Source organism: Pongo abelii, chromosome 21 (assembly GCF_028885655.2).
Source record: "Pongo abelii isolate AG06213 chromosome 21, NHGRI_mPonAbe1-v2.0_pri, whole genome shotgun sequence".
Lineage (NCBI taxonomy): Eukaryota > Metazoa > Chordata > Mammalia > Primates > Hominidae > Pongo > Pongo abelii.
This window is the reverse complement of record NC_072006.2, coordinates 49237184-49255270: the sequence shown is the minus strand read 5'-3', so window position 1 is coordinate 49255270 and position 18087 is coordinate 49237184. Positions and strand designations below refer to the sequence as shown.

The 18087-nt window shown below is 37.8% G+C and overlaps 1 protein-coding gene across 5 annotated transcripts in view; it reads right to left on the bottom strand.

Moving 5' to 3' along the window:
• STK4 (serine/threonine kinase 4) overlaps window positions 1–18087 on the bottom strand; it is a 113176-nt gene that overhangs the window by 75451 nt on the left and 19638 nt on the right. For all 5 annotated transcript variants that reach the window (XM_009233628.3, XM_054541813.1, XM_054541812.2 and 2 more), the window contains 5 exons: window positions 16883–17047; window positions 8949–9116; window positions 6894–7031; window positions 3679–3807; window positions 2842–3028 (listed from right to left, as the gene is read on the bottom strand). In XM_009233628.3, the coding sequence (XP_009231903.2) occupies window positions 2842–3028; window positions 3679–3807; window positions 6894–7031; window positions 8949–9116; window positions 16883–17047 (787 nt within the window). The remainder of the gene's footprint in view (window positions 1–2841; window positions 3029–3678; window positions 3808–6893; window positions 7032–8948; window positions 9117–16882; window positions 17048–18087) is intronic.

Below are 18087 nucleotides of genomic sequence, written 5' to 3'. Positions count from 1 at the left end.
GCAGGAGAATCACTTGAACTCAGGAGGCAGAGGTTGCAGTGAGCCAAGATCACACCACTGCACTCCAGCCTGGGCGAAAGAGGAAGACTCCGTCTCAAAAAAAAAAAAGAAAAAAGAAAAAACTGGTTGTGATCAATTAGTTGTAAACCACTGCACTCGGACTAACCAACAGTTATCATTTTTTTAATGACATTTTTAGAGGCCGGGAACAGTGACTCAACCTGTAATCCCAACACTTTGGGAGGCTGAGGTGGGCAGATCATGTGAGGTCAGGAGTTTGAGACCAGCCTGGCCAACATGGTGAAACCCCATCTCTACTAAAAATACAAAAAAATTAGCCAGGTGTGGCAGCACATGCCTGTAGTTGCAGCTACTCGGGAGGCTGAGACAGGAGAATCACTTGAACCCAGGAGGTGGACGTTGCTGTGAGCCAAGATCGCACCACTGCACTCCAAGCCTGGGCTACAGAGTGAGATTCCGTCTCCAAAAAAAAAAAAATTTTAGAGACGTTTTAGGTTCACAGCAAAACTGAGAGGAAGGTAAGGAGAGTTCCCATATCCCATATACTCCCTGCCACACATGCATAGCCTCCCTTAACATTTATAATTTTAATTTCCAAGGACAAACATTTCATAGAGGTTCAAATAAGGAACTAAATGAAAGTCTATCTATTTTCACAAATTTTAACCTCTAGAAATTTCAGTTCTGTAAGTCATGAATTACACAATTTTTATAAATGTGTTGACTATTAGAGGAATAAGGGACAATGAAAATAAACAAGGTTAGTAATTATTTAATTTTACTGATTAGGGCACTGAGACCCATAGGAGGAAAGTGAATTATCTAACACCACATAGATCAGTATCTGCGCCCAGGCTTGTACCTGGTCCAATATTAAATATTAAATCAGGCCAGGAGAGGTGGCTCACACCTCTAATTCCAGCACTTTGGAAGGCCAAGGCAGGATGATCACTTAAGACCAGGAGTCCAAAACCAGCCTGGGCATCACAGCAAGACCCTGTCTCTACAAAAAATTTAAAAATTAGCTGGGCACACCTATACATACTCCCAGCTACTTGGGAGACTGAGGTGGGAGGATAGCTTGAGCCCAGGAAATCAAGGTTACAGTGAGCCGATCATACCTACTGTACGCTAACCTGGGCAAGAACAATACTCTATCTGTTAAAAATAAATAAATAAATAAATACTTAAAATCAATTATAAAGAAATGGTATGATGACTGAGATTTACTTTGAATTAATTCATTTTACTAGTTTCTAGAGTTATTATCAGAAAAAAAAAAATCTTGCCCAAAATACCACTGATGTCATAGCATGTCCTATAAATCAGGACTTTGAAGCCTGCATTACCCTAAGAATCTTTTTTTCCCCTTACTCCTCTCACTGCTTTTTATGGCCTTAAAAATGAATACTTTTACAAAGTGTTTACTATTTGCTTTTTGGTGAGGTGGGGCTGAAATAAGATGGGCAGTGAGTTGATCATTGCTGAAGCTGAGTGATATAGGTCTATAGGGGTCATTATATTATTCTGTGTAATTGTATGTATGTTTTAATTTTCCATAATGATAAATTTAAGTAACTCCTAAAACAATAAGGAATTTTTAAAAATCTCAAAATAAGTGGCAAATCTGTCAAATCTGTAATCCAAAAGGGAGAATTACAAAACCTGCAACAGACTGCCTGTGAACAAATTGTATTTAATGTTACTCAGACTGTGACTGCTTAGGTTTTTAAACAGTTCTCTTCATGAGTATAATAAAAGATGCATGTTTCTCGTTAGAAATGCTAAAACTATCCAAGTTCAGAAACTGAAAAGAATAAACAACTCATTGAATTAGCATTTGAATTATGAAAATCACATTTGGGAAAAAATTAATTCTTTAAATAAAAATGGGCACAATTTCCCTAACACGTGCATGTACAACACATGCTAACAGGTTGGCCTAGTTGTATTACACAGTGATTATAATCATCTACATAATTAAACCCCTTAAGACAAGTAGACGATTTAGTACTCAGAGTCAATGAAAAGAACTAGAGGTCAGTAGCTCATTACTGCAAAATGAACATCACTAATAAATCATACTGGCTACTTTTAAAACAGGAGGGGAGGAGAAGGGCAATCTAGTACATGGCATTTAGTTGATAATTTGTATATCATCAAACATGGGATTTCTAGAGTGCCTTAATCTTGAGTTTAGGGGATGAAACACAAAGCACCACGAGCACTGAATGACACAAGAATTTCACTTTAAGATAGGAGCTGAACACAAGATGTTAGGCCTAGTCACAGGCAAAAAAGGATCAGCCAGATATGGAGAGAAGCAGAGAAGAGTTTAAACTAGAAGAAACTGGATAGAACTTTTCAACTTGTACAGTCATCTTTCATTGACTGACAGTGTTGGTAAACTTGGGTTAGACCCAAACTGTCATGAAAATAAACTGAAGATGTAGGTACAGTAAATAACTCAGAATGTCGTTACACCTTGACAGGAATTATGCATAAAACAATGCATGGGCTTGCCTCCAAAGATCAAGGTAAGGAAGGAAAATAATGACAACATTCAATGAGAAAATGGCTGTTCTGGTTCAAAAGCAAAATTCTTTCTCACTGTTGATGCTTTCTTGACTTTGACTCCACAGGCCAGCTTTCCCCCTCCCCAAACCTCCTGCCCCCATCGCAAACCTCCAAGTTTTCTACTCCTTTGGTTGTGACAAAAGAAAGAACTCAAAGCTAAGCCTGCATGAACCATGAGAATCTGTCTTCTCTGAAATATGTATGCTTGGTCTAAGAAGTCAGTGAATTTACTCAGAGCCTTACTTTTCATAGTTCCTTCCTCTTCCTCATCCTCTGCATTGATCACCATGGTGCCCAGCTGTGATGGCAACGTGTCATCATGCTCAATCATAGTATTGGCTCCATCAGTCATGGTGCTGGCTACTCGGACAGTGCCCATCTCTTCACCCACTGCTCGAACCATCGTGCCAGAATCCATTTCATCCTCTTCCTGTAAAAGGATACAATCTCAAATTGGGGCTAATTTGACAAAAGTCTTTGAGTTTTCTGAATAACTACTACTTATCTTAGTGAAAATATTTCAAGATTTAACGTTTATTCAGGTCCTAAACTCACCTTCCAGAAATGAAAGCGCTGTTATTTAAGCAAAGAAGACAAATTTATCCACGTGATAATAAGCAGTGTATCTAACCCTAAAAGAATTCTTCCTCCACTCTGCTTAATAGAGTTTTGCGACATAGATCTAAGAAACTCATGTGAACATCTTTGGAATCTCAGGGTTGTGAGGAAGTCTATAAATGTAAAAGCTACATGTTAAGTATGGATCCCAGATTCCCCAAAAGGATATGAAAAGCCAAGTCCCACACCTGAGCATTCTTTCTCTAAAATAAAAAGTTAAATTGAGTAAAAGATAGGGGGGCAAAGAGTAAAATTTAAAAGTGTTTTAGGAAGCACTGGGAGAAGAATAAGCACAGATACAACAACCCTCTAGCATGCGTTGGTCCAGGTTAGGACATAGTTATGCTGGAAGCATCTCCAGCTCCAAGTTGATCCAATACCTCCTACTCATCTTACCTGGTTTGACAATCATAAAATAACAAGCATCAGTGTCTGAGGCCCACAGCAATGGCTGCCACTCACTGAGTTTTCTTCATCGTCCTGGTCCACTTCCCGCTGCTGGGATTCCTGGCGTTTCAGTTTCACATCCATGGCTTCATTAATTAAGTCTCGCAGTATTGACACTCCTTTGGCACTCTTGACAAATGGGTGCTTAAAGAACAAAGTAGAAAATACTGGAGACAGTTTATATGGTGACAGTGCCAAGACAGTACCTGGAACACAGTAGGTACTGGATAACATGTGTTGAATCAATCAGTGAATCTGATCTTTGTCTTTGTGCTTTGGACAACAGCTAAATCACACTCCCTTTATAACTCTGAGCAGAGCAAATTCAGTCTTTGCCTATCTTTTTCAGCCTGGCTGAAATGCCTATGCCATTTCTCTCTGTCAAATCTAGCAATTCTCAACAGGGAGTATCATCTCCTGGAGGAAGTTGTGTAAACATGTTGGGAACATGTTATAGCTGTCACAATGTTTGGTGAGCACCAATGGCATGGGACACTAGCAATTTTGCAAAGTACAGAACTGTCCTGTACGACCATGAACTGTGGCAGATTCTGCACATTTTTCAAATGTCTCAGGGTGTGTAAACACTTTAGTAGATAATACTAAAACAATGTTTTCAAGAGATATGCAAAAAGGCCAGTGATTTGGGAGGTGATTTTAGAGAGGGGAGCTTAATGGAATAAAGAAATTCTTTAGAAATCACTGAAAAATCTACTCATCTGACTTGTTTTTTCTATGGTAGCAATTCCAACTACACATTTAGGTAAAAAGGATTTTAGTGCAAAAATGCAGTTGCTGCAAACATACTAAAACTGATCATATATATGTAACAGATTTTAACCCAAATATTATTCAATCACCAAAGATACTTGAAACAAAGGAGTATTGCTGCATTTCATTAATAAAAATTGCTTTATAAGTTTTTAATACTAATACCATCATATGTTTTTATTGTTTGTATTTGTAGCACGTGGTAAGAAATCTATGCTGTGAAAGTTACATATGGAAATTCTTTTTGGGGAATTGCCTGTTGTCTTCCAAACTTACTCCAATATTGTCCCCATTGTTTCTTGGCAATCCATTCTCTGTTCTCCATCACCCATCAAAGGATACAAGTTCCAAGTAAGAACTCCAGAGATGGAGAGTATACCTCAAAATGTGGTCAGATGGCAACACAGGAGATACATTTCCACAACATTTTGTCACTACCCCATCCAGGTAGAAAAAGAATTTGGCAATCCACTCAGAAATAAGACCCAGCTCATTTGCAATAATATCATATTGCCTTGTTCTTTCCACCTAGAAAATCTATAAGATCATATCCCACCTTCTGTAATAAGAGACAAATAAATCTGGCCTGTTATTATTTAACATCAGTTTCATGCTAGTGTCCACTCATTCTTTTTACTGTATTTCTTAAATGGCGTAGTTTCTGATTTTCTTTTCTTTTTTTTTTTTCTTTGTTTTTTTTGAGATGGAGTCTTGCTCTGTTGCCCAGGCTGGAGTGCAGTGGCACAATCTCAGCTCACTGTAACCTCTGCCTCCCAGGTTCAAGTGCTTCTCCTGTCTCAGCCTCCTGCTGGGATTACAGGCATGCACCACCACGCCCAGCTAATTTTTGTATTGTTTTAGTAGAGATGGGGATTCACCATGTTGGCCAGGCTGGTCTCGAACTCCTGACCTCAAGTGATCCGCCTGCCTCAGCCTCCCAAAGTGCTGGGATTACAGGCATGAGCCACTGCGCCTGGCTAGTTTCTGATTTTCTTACAGCTCTTAAATCTAAACTCATTCATGATGCCAGGCACAGGTATCTATTTCATTATGTCTGCAAACTGGGTCAGGCTGAAGTATCTGCACGTTGAAAGCCATATTATTTCATTATAAATTATCTTTATTTTTCTCCATCACATCATAGACAATATTGATTCTTTTTAAATTATGGGCATAAAAAGGTTTTATTATATGTGAGTTTCATACCAGAAAAGTAATGAGAGTTTTTAAATATATACATTGGTTATAAAAAGGGGGCACTGGGTCTGAAATGGCTGTAAATGGTTGCCTAGCCCAATTCTAATAGCTGATATTTATCACATTCATACCATACTGTCTTCAATACATGTGAACATTGTTCAAAGTAACACACATTATATCATTTAATCATCACAACACATGAGGCAGGTACTGTATCCATTTCATAGATCACAAAACTGAAAGAACAGAGAGGTTAAGTTACTTGCCCAAGATCACAAAGCTAGTAAATTGGGAGCCTGGATTCAAACCTGGGCAATCTGATCAGGATCCAAGCTCCTTACCACTAAGCATACTGCCTGCCACATGCCACCTGTCCTTCAAGGACCAGGCCTAGAAGCTACATCCTCCAGGAAAACACTTTTTGCATCTCCAGTCCAAAGAGGCCTTCTCCCACCCTGAACTACAACAGTACCTACCACTGATCTTAATTCTTTGTCAGACTCAGGTAGACTTGATGGTACCCCTGCTTTGGAATAAAAAAGACTCAAGTTCTAATACTGACTGTGCTATTTACCAGCTGAGTGACCCGAAATGAGTAAACCTCCCTAAGCTTCCATTTTTTCATCTATAAAACTGAAATAATACCCACCCTTCACAGGGTCTATGTGATGATTAAATGGCACATGTGCAAAGTATGTGGCTCACAGCAGGTACTCACTAAATGTCAGTTCCCTTTCTCTAATCCCATACTGCCCTGTATTTTTTTGCATTATTGTCTTGTTCGATGATTTAACATTCTTTTCTACTCAAATAGATTCAAACCTCCCTAGAGGTGGAGAATGTCTTAAACTTCTTTTACTTTGTTTTTTGAGATAGCGTCTCACTCTGTTGCTCAGGCTGGAATGCAGCAGCGCAATCATGCCTCACTGCGGCCTCAACCTCCTGGGATCAAGAGATCCTCCCACCTCCCACCTCAGCCTTCCAGGTAGCTGGAACTACAGGCACGCGCCACCACACCTGGCTAATTTTTTGCATTCTTTTTGTAGCGACATGGTTTCACCATGCTGGCTGGCCTCAAACTCCTGGGCTCAAGCAATATACCTGCCTCAGCCTCCCGAAGTGCTAAGATTACAGGCGTGAGCCACTGCACCCAGCCTGCCTTATACTTCTTTACTATCTCCACGTAGGTGACCTCATGGCATCTTTTGATCAGCATGTAAATAAAATGGAGCGAGATGGCATCACAGGGTGATTCATACCTGCAGGAGCTGAGTGGCTGTGGCTCTCTGCTCAGGGCTCTTTACAAGACACTGTTTCACAAAATCTGTAAAGTTATCTGACCATAGCTCTGGTTTTCGGAATGTGGGAGGAGGATTTGTAGGAATCATGAAGATTGCCTGGTGAGAACAAACAAACAAACAAAAAGATCTGGTAAAATAAAAGTAATGCTCCAATAAAAAATACATCTGGAATTACATTTGAAGCTTAGTAAATGATTTTTCACTTATCCACTGAGAAGCTCACCCAAATTCCAACAAAAGTCTAAGCATCTGATGGTTAAAGGGCCTGATATATCTCCCTCTCTCCTTTTCCCTCTCTCATATATGGGTCTTGTTCCCTAAACCTCACAACATCAATCAAGCTTTTTTATTATTATTATTTTGGTAACCACAGTACATTGCCTTTCAAAGTAGAAAGGCGAGACCTAAGAGTACCTACATCCTAAAGATAACCTTGGCCCCACAGTTAAGTTTCCCTGCCTCTTAAAACTTATTACCACCCCCAAATGGTCAGCAGCAACTACACAATAAGGTCATCAACCAGAAGTCCCAAAAATCACAATGGGGTCATTAACTTCCAAACTAAGCTAAATCAACGTATGTGTGAGGGGGAAAAATTAAAAATTGGCCCACTATGTTGCAGTTACATTCTACTATGTCCAAAAATAAGACTATTATTTATTAAATTTCCAATTTTTAAAAAGCCATGTTTTTTGAAAAGTAAAACACTATACAAATAAGCAGCTTAAATTATATTCTTTAAATCTATAATTGTAACTAGTAAATCTCCTCACTCCTTCTCCCAAAAAAGAGGGAGGACTTACCTTGGGAACATGAATTTTTATAAGTCTTTTAATAGGAGAATTAATTAATCAGAGAAAAGGAAGAGCTGGGGTAAGGAAGGATGGAGAGGACCACAGAGCCCCTGAGGAAGGCAGGGTTGGCGGGGGGGTGTATTACAACAGTGCTGTGATGAAGGGTTCTGGGACAGTTAAGCCTGGGAACTGCTTAGGGTGTGAGCACTGGAAGAGCTTCACTGGAGATGCATTCTATGGGCCCTTAACATTCTAAAAGGAGATAGAGGCTGGAGAGTACACAGCCTCCAGATGAAGAGGATGTGGGGATCTACAAACCAAAACTTACAAATTCAAACACCTATAGGGGCCAGGCAGAAGAAAGACAAAAAATGAACAAGGCTGGGTTTCAGTGACATGAGTTCAAAAATACAGTTTGCTTTCTTCTTAACACTATTATAAGAAAAACATTAGAGAAATACTGTAATAAGTGGCAGCTAATACTTGGTGACACAACAGGGAATCATGGAGACTGATAAAGTAGAAAGTTCATACTCTGTATAAAGGAGACAACCACTACTCAGCTCTAGTGAATGTTGACATGTTTAAATGTGGTTGTCTAAACTATTCAAAGTGAGTATGTGAGAGAGACAGAGAGTAGCACAAATCAAACTAAACATTTCTATGGCCTATGTCCTGCCAGAGGGCTATCAATACACAACCTCTGGAATGGAGAGGTGTGGAACACACTTAAATTAATTAATGACTACAACTAGAGTCAGTAGAGGTGTATCATCTGTAGTGACACTTACGAATTACACATAATTCATTTATTCTTTGCAACCTAATCAAGTAAGCCATTGAACAAACTTTTTTTTTTTTTTTTTTTTTTGAGACGGAGTCTCACTCTCTCTCCTAGGCTAGAGTACAGTGTCACGATCTCGGCTCACTGCAACCTCTGCCTCTGGAGTTCAAGCAATTCTCATGCCTCAGCCTCCCAAGCAGCTGGGATCACAGGCACGCGCCACCATGCCCAGCTAATTTTTGTATTTTTAGTAGAGATAGGGTTTCGCCATGTTGGCCAGGCCGGTCTCAAACTCCTGACCTCTGGTGATCCATCCACCTCAGCCTCCCAAAGTGCTGGGATTACAGGTGTGAGTCACAACACCCGGCTTGAACTTAACTTTTTAATGATGATCAGTAACTAACTACCCCACTGGCTTTCTGTCCACTTCCTTACCCTCATTGGATGGATATCGGCATAAGGGGGCTTTCCTTCAGCCATTTCTATGGCAGTTATTCCCAGGGACCAGATATCTGCTACACAGTTGTATCCAATTTCCTGAATCACTTCTGGAGCCATCCAAAATGGTGTTCCTATCACTGTATTCCGCTTGGCCATGGTATCCTAAAATAGAAAGGGAGAGAGACTGACACTAAGCTTACAACTACTGAGATGTCTACAGAGGAAGTCTATAGAAAAAAAAAGAAGAAAAAAAAAACTACTGAAAAAAAGAGGCTTTTCCAACAATAAAAAAATGCCTTGTACTTGAAATACATATAAAAACCATACTCTGAGCATGATCAAGCAGGCACAGAAGAAATTCAAATGACAAAGAAACACAAAAAGATTCTCAATCATTTATTAAAACACAAACTAAGATTGACAAAAAATTTTAAATTAATAATTAATGCTGATAATAGCATAGAAAATCAGGCACTGAAATAAAATGCTACTGTAGTATAAATTGGTACATTTTAATACATAAGTTGGCAATATTTATTCAACTTTTAAATATTCATATCCTTTGATCCAAATCTTTTCTTGAAATCTATCTTATGTTTAAGTGTCTTAAACTATATGCACAAAGATTGTAGAAATGTCTGTAATGGGGGAGATGAAGAGGAAAAGGAAACAACTCAAATAATCATCAAAAGATAGTAAGTTAAATATAATAAATAACCATATACTGAAACACCACATTAAAAAGAAAAAAAATGAAGATATACACCTTTTCCTAGCATGAAAAAAATGCACAACATATATTACAAAGCAAAAAAAAGTTGTACAAGTAAATATAATATAGCTCTGTTTTTGTAAAAGGAAAATACATATAATAATAATCATAACAATAATAAAACAATAACCAATAATAAGAAATGTTGTTATATCATAGCACAAAAAAATCTGGAGTAATACACACCAAACTATTAATTATATCTAGTAGGCAGAACCACTAAAGATTTTTACTGTCTATCCTGTATACATCTGTAACATTCTGAAGGTTTATATGAGCATACATGTGCAATAAAAAAATTTAAAACTTGATATATAAAAAATAATATACAAAATATCTTAGTTTGTGACCTAAAGAAGACTATGTGGATAGAGTACACATTACGGCAAATAACCACTTGCATACTTTCTCAAGATGGCATGGCACTACTAAAAGAGAACCTCCTTACAGTTCCTATGCTTTAGCAAAAGGATTTTTTTTTTTTTTTTGAGAAAGAGTTTTGATCTTCTGCCCAGGCTGGAAGAGGCACAATCTCGGCTCACTGCAACCTCTGCCCCCAGGGTTCAAGCGACTCTCCTGACTCAGCCTCCCAAGTAGCTGTGATTACAGGCGCCCACCACCATGCCCGACTAATTTTTGTATTTTTAGTAGAGACAAGGTCTTGCCACATTGGCCAGGCTGGTCTCGAACTCCTGACCTCAGGTGATCCACCTGCCTCGATCTCCCAAAGTGCTGGGATTACAGGCATAAGCCACAATGCCCAACAAATGAAGAATTTTTAAACAGAACTAAATACGAAAAAGGACTTCCGATCATCATCACTGATATTCCTTCTGAAATGCCTGTGATTTAGGTTATGCCAGTCAGAAGCAAATGACAGGTCATTTAAATCAATCTCATTGACAGTCCTACGTAAAAAACTAACACAGGAACTAACTTGCTGCTTAGTCATTTCCTTAGCTCTGAAACTTCAAATTTGCAAGGGTGTTTTCAAATGGTGCTAGTCAAAATTGTTTTCACTGGATTCTTTCAATTAGAAATGGTTACTTGGATAGCCAGAAAGTTTTTGAAAATTAATAAGAGCAATGAGTGTACACTAACCCCACTTAGATTTGTATTATAAAGTTATATTAGTACAATAGCATAGCAATAAAAAATATAAAGTCCAGAAGTTGACTATGGCATATGTGTATATGTATGTGTGTGTGTGTACATATATATCATGTATATATATAATAACCTGTTATATATACCACATATATATGATTTATGATTAAAATGTCATTTAAAATCAGCAAGCAAAGAATAGATTATGAAAAAAAAAAGCACTGGGAATCTAGTTAGTCATTTGTAGAACTCTACACTTAAATGCCTACCTTATACTTTCACCAAAATAAGTTCAAATAAGTTGAAATTTTAAACATAAAAAACAAAGCCCAAAGAATACTTTTAAAAAGTACATTAGACAGCCAGGCACGGTGGCTCATGCCTATAATCCCAGCACTTTGGGAGGCAGAGGTGGGCAGATTGCCTGAGCTCAGGAGTTCGAAACCAGCCTGGGAAACATAGCGAAATCCCATCTCTACTAAAAGTACAAAAAATCAGCCGGGTGTGGTAGTAGGCACCTGTAATCCCAGCTACTCGGGAGGCTGAAGCACGAGAATCACTTGAACCCGGGAGGCGAAGGTTACAGTGAGCCAAGACTGTGCTACTGTCCTCTAGCCTGGGTGACAGAGCGAGACTGTCTCAAAAAAAAAAAAAAAAAAAAGTACATTAGCCCAGGCATAGTGGCACACGCCTGTAGTCCAAGCTACTTGGGAGGCTAAGGTGGGAGGATCACTTGAGCCCAGAAGTTCAAGATTACAGTGAGCTATGATCATGCCACTGCACTCCAGCCTGAGCAACAGAGCAGGTGTGCTGGCTTATACCTCTAATCCCAATACTTTGGGAGGCAGAGGCAGGAGTTCCAGACCAGCCTGGGTAAAATAGTGAGAGCCTATCTCTACAAAAAATGTTAAAACTTTAACTAGGCGAAGTGGAACACACCTGTAGTCCTAGCTACTTGGGAGCCTGAAGCAAAAGGATTGCTTGAGCCCAGGAGTTTGAGACCACAATGAGCCATGATCATGCCACTGTACTCCAGCCTGGGTGCCAGGGCAAGACCTTGTCTCAAATAAAATAAAATAATAAAAAATAAAGAAACACAGATTAACCATTCTATAATGTTAAGGAGAAAAGGGTTTTTTAAGCATGACATTAAAGGCAGAAACCATAAGATAAAAGGTAGATGGATTTCTCTATATAAAATTTGGAAACTTATGTAGTATTTTTTTAAAAAGCCATAATCAAAATTAAAAGACAACTAGTAAACTAGAAGATATTTCAGCATATACAAAAAAGGAGTAACAATTTTAACATAAATTTTTTTAGTTTATCTTTTTTAACAGATTTATTTAAAAGATGGAACACTCAGCCAGGCACAATGGCTCAAACCTGTAATCCCAGCACTTTGGCACGCCAAGCGGGGCAGATTGCTTGAGCTCAGGAGTTTGAGACCAGCCTGGGCAACATGGTGAAACTATGTCTCTACAAAAACTACTAAAAATTAGCTGGGGGTGGTGGTGTGCGTCTGTAGTCCCAGCTACCCAGGAGGCCAAGGTGGGGGGATCACCTGAGCCTGGTGGTTGAGGCTGCAGTGAGCCATGATTGTGCCACTACATTCCAGGCTGGGTGACAGAGCAAGACCCTGTCTCCCAAAAAAAAAAAAAGGTACAACATTCAATTAGGAAAACTGACACACACAAAAATGAACATTTACAAACGAATTGTTATAAATGGCCAATAATCAAATGCAAAAATATGTGAACTGCTTTGAGAAATAGCAGGGAAGATACAAGTTACTGCCCATTCAGCATTAGCAAATATGAGGGGAAAAGAGCACATTTATATACTGAAGTTGGAAACTGAAATTGTTCACTTCTAGAAGAAATTCAGCACTATGCATCAAAAGTGCTTTGCCAATATACATTCACATATTTTCTGACCCAGATTCCAATGTAAATAAATTATCCTAAGGATTTACTCAAGGAAATGCTGAAAAATTTAGTTGCAAGAATGTTAATCACAGAGTTTATGTTTACAGTGGTGGGAAAACTCTAAGCAACCTTAATGGGCACCCAACATCCAACTGTAGGGAAAGAGTTAAATAAATCATGTTATATCCATACAATGAAATACCCATGTTGCCACCAGAAATAATATTACAGAGTCTTGAGCAAAGATGACAGTTTGAGCAAATACATTTTACTTTCACTATCTCTCAAAACTCACTCAAAAAGATAATAAAAGGATTGTTTTTTAAGAATAAATCTACAAGAATAAAAAAACAAAGGGGAAAACAACCACAGCCACAAAATTTTAAAAGCTGGAGAGCAGATGGCCCAATAGTAACTAACTGAACAGACTATAAGATGGAATCCTCAGTCAGTCACCAGGAAAACTAGGAAACAACCTGATTTTAACACCAACCCTTCCAAAAGGCTTAGAAATTGGTGGCATCAGGTAGAGAAAAGAGGGGCGAAAATGGACATCCAAATAGGAAGCCTGGGTTGAAAGAGTTAAGAAGCAGCTAAGCACCCTAAACCCTCCTCTCCCATCAAGCAACTAGTAGGCTTCCCTCGCCCCACCCTGGCATTAGACTGGAGGTGTACTCTCTGGGGAGTGAAATCAAGGATCTCTAGACTATAGAGAGTGTGGGTGGTGCTGTGAATCAGGAACATTAAATGAGCATTAACATGCTAACAATCCCCACTGCTACCACCGCCACCACTTCTCAGAAGGCTGCCAACAAGGCCTACAGCCTCTAGACAAGAGACTGGAGAGGGGCCTAAACTTAGTAGTACTGGAGGTTTCACAACCAAACAGCCGAGTCAGATCATCTTATACTACAGTTTCAGTTTATTTTAGTGAAGGAAAAAAAATCTCATTTTTTTTTTTAACAAAACAACATACATGGTCACAGTTAATTAAAAAAAAAAACCAAAAAAAACAAGTCCAGCAAGGCGCCAGGACACAAGATAATATAAAAAATCAATTGTATGTTACACTAGCAATGAACAATCTGAAAATAAGGCAAATCCATTTAAAATAGCATCAAAAAGTACAAACTACTTAGGAATGAATTTAACCAAATACATGCAAAACTTGTACACTGCAAATTATAAAACATTGCTAAAAGAATTAAAGAAAATCTAAATAAGTGGAAAGACAGCTTATGTTCATAGATCGGAAGACAATATTGCCAAAATGGCAGTATTTTCAAGCTGATTTAAGATTCAAAATAATGTCTACCAAAATCCCAATGGCCTTTTCTGCAGAAATTGACAAGCTGATTCTAAAATTTATGTGGAAATACAAGGGACCCAGAATAGCCAAAACAATCTTGAAATAGAAAGACAAAGTTGGAACACTCACACTTAACCAATTTCAAAACTTCCTTCAAACTTACAGTAATCAAGACAGCATAGAACTGGTGCAAGGACAGACATGTAGGTCAATGGAATAGAATTGAAGGCATAGAAATAAACTCACACATTTCAACTGTATGAACCGAAGGCACAGAAATAAATTCATACATTTCAAGAAAAAACAGTCTTTTCAACAAATGTTGGAACAACTACATATCAACATGTAAAAGAATGAAATTGGATGCCTATCTCACACCATGAAAACTAACTCAAAACAGATTACAGGTCTAAATATAAGAGCTAGAACTATTAAACACTTCAAAGAAATCATAGGAGTAAATCTCTATGACCCTGCCTTAGCTAATGATTTCTTAGATGTGACACCAGAAGCACAAGCAAGAAAAGAAAAAAGAAACTAGACACGACCAAAATTTAAAAATTTTGTATATCAAAGGACACCTTCAAGACAACCCACAGAATGAGAGAAAATATTTGCAAATCATGTACATAAGAGACTTATATCTAAAATATATAAAGAACTCTTACAATTCAACAATAACAAGGTAAATAACCCAATTAAAAATGTGCAAAAGATTTAAAAAGACATTTTCCCAAAGACACACAAATGTCCAGTAAGCAGAAAAAATGACAGTCAACATCACTAGTCATTAGTAAAATGCAAATCAAGACCACAAACAGATACTACCTCATACTCACTAGGATGGTTATAATCAAAAACACAAAAAAGAAAATGTTGGCGAGGATGCAGAGAAGTTGGAATTCTCATACATCAGCAGGGAACACAAAATGGTGAGCCACTTTGGAAAACAGTTTGGCAGTTCCTTAAAAAATTAAACACAGAGTTACCATGCGACCCAACAACTCTGTGTATCATATGAAAACAAAAGTTCACCTGTACACAAATTTCACAGTAGCATTATTCCTAACAGCCAAAAAGCAGAAATTATCTAAATATTCAACCAATGAATAAGTAAACAAAATGTGTTACAGTCACGATGGAATATTACTGAGCAATAAAAAGGAATGAAGAATTGATGCGTGTTACAAACGGATGAACTCGAAAACATTATGTTAAACAAAAGAAGCCAGAAACAAAAGGGCACATTGTGTATGATTCTATTTATATGAAATATTCAGAATAGGCGAATCTATAGTGACAGAAAGTAGATTAGTGGTTGTCAAGGGCTGGGAGGAGAATGGGGACTAACAGCTAAAGGGTACAGTTTATTTTGAGGATGATGAAAATGTTCTGGAATTAGACATTGGTAATAGTTGCACAATTTTGTGAATATATTAAACACTGAATTGTACACATTAAAAGGGGAGAAAAATTCTGCCAAGGCAGGCATTACAGCAATAAGAACACTGTAAGTCATTATTGGGTGATCAATCAATTACTAAAATTATTACTAAATGGAATGGATACTCATATATATATATATATATATATATATACACACACACATACATACATACACATTTTTTTTTTTTGAGATGGAGTCTCACTCTGTTGCCCAGGCTGGAGTGCAGAGTGCAATGGCGCAATCTCCCAGGTTCAGCCTCCCAAGTAGCTGAGATTACAGGCGTGAGCTACCAGGTCCGGTTAATATTTGTATTTTTAGTGAAGACGGGGTTTCACCATGTTGGCCAGGCTGGTCTCGAACTCCTAACCTCAAATCATCCTCCCACCTTAGCCTCCCAAAGTGCTGGGATTACAGGCATGAGCCACTGCACCCGGCCAATATTATATTATTTTATAGACCATCAGAGGGTGTGTTTTTTCAGTTTGGTTTCCTGACTAAGACTGTGGTTTAAGTAATATCGTCTGGTACTGTTTACTTGTGTGTTAACAACGAAACCTTTTGGAGAGCCCACAAATCATAATACTGAATAAGGTTCTGATTTATTTTAAACATCAAAGCAATTTCTGTGCTGTTACAATACCTGAGGCTCCCTAACATGTCCCAGGCAGACTTATAATAAAAAAAAATAAATAAATAAAAACTGTACATAACACCAGTTCTAAACACACACTATACATATTCATTCTACAACCCAAGAAAACCACTTGATATGTAATATTTTTGCAAATTTTAGAGTATACCTGCCTAGAACTGTTTCTATTTTTCTATATATACTTTCATATATACTTATGTATTTTATAGAATCAAATAATTCTAGACTTCCTATTTTGAAAACACGTTTTTTTTTTTTTCTTTTTTCACTTCCATGCACTAGTTAGGCAGGAGAAGAATCAAGAGACTGTATCCTGGACTCAAACGAAGAGAGTGTTTTCAGTACAGTAACTGCCAAGTACTACCTGGAAGTTGAATGAGATGATGTTATGTCTTAGTCAAGGAAGGTAGTTTGGACTTAATTTTTCTTCCTTTTATAAATATGTTGATGTAGTGCACTAGAGTAATCTATCATTTCTTGTTTTACTTTTCATCTTTATAAAAGTTAAACAAAGTTAAGCTATGTGACCTGAACCCCAGGAAAAGATCTAAAATAACCCACTGACCAGCTCTTTCGTAACCTATTGGCAGATTCTGTGATTTTTTTACTAATACAGTTAAGTCAAGTATTATATTTTAAAAATAGGTAAATAAAAGGAACTGCTTCTCAGGACAGAACTGAAAATTATCAATACAAGTAATATTTTTACTTACTGTAAGTTGACCTGCTACCCCAAAATCTGCAAGTTTTGCATGTCCTTCTGTATTTAGCAAAATATTTCCTGCTTTGATATCTCGGTGTATTTTTCTCATAAAATGAAGGTATTCAAGTCCCTTAAGAGTTGATTGTAATATTGTAGCTATTTCATCTTCTGTTAACTGAAAAAAGAATAAGAAGTTCAAATTTTATCAGTTTACATCAGCACATTAGACAAAGGAGAAAAAATCAGATCCAAACACCTTTCTTTAATATAAACAGATCTTATTCAACCTGTGAACAGCATTTGACTGCTTATACCATAGATACACTGACCACTCCCAAGGCTATATTTCCATACCAGATCTCCCCTCAATCAGATTTATGTATCTCCAACTAGAATACCTAGCCAGCATCATAAGCATAACATGTCAAAATCAAACTCCATGTCTATCACCTTACCCCTCTCCCTCTGATCCATCCAACCTACTCTGCTTCTCCCACAGTCCTCCGTCTCTCAGTAAAAAGAAACTTTATTCTTTCAGTTGCTCTGGTCAAAAACCTTGAAGTCATCCTTGACTTTTCTCTATCTTCAAAATACTGTATATCCAAATACACCCTCTGTAATCACCATGGTCCAAGTCACCATCGTGTCCTGCTCGCACTATTCTCATAATCTCCTGACTGGCTTCTTTGCTTCTGCTCTTGACACTCTACAATGTATTTTCCACACAGAAGCTATAATTAAAATGTAAGCCAGAGTCAAAACCTACCAATGTCTTCCTAACTCACTTAAAATAAAAGTCAGTCCTTACCAAGGCTTTACATGATCTGGCTCCCAGCTACCTCTTTAACTTCATCTTCTACCACTTTCTACCTTGCTCAATCTGTTTCAGCAAGGGCTTGCTTCCTTGCTGTTCCTCAAACACTCTAAGCACACTCCCCTTTCTGGGACTTTTCAACTGCCTATTCTCTTCATCCTGATGTCTATCCAGTTTGCTTCCTCAGTTTGTAATCTGCCCAAATATCACCTCCTCAGAAAATGGAGAGGGCTTTCTTACTCCATTTCTAGCTCATACTCTATTCCCTTAAATTACCTTGTCACTGCAGTATACTACCATCTGACATATTACCCATTATTTATCTATGTATGTGATATCATCCCTGTTAGAAACACAAGCTCCTAAAAATGTCTGATTTGTTTACTTTTGTTTCCCTAATA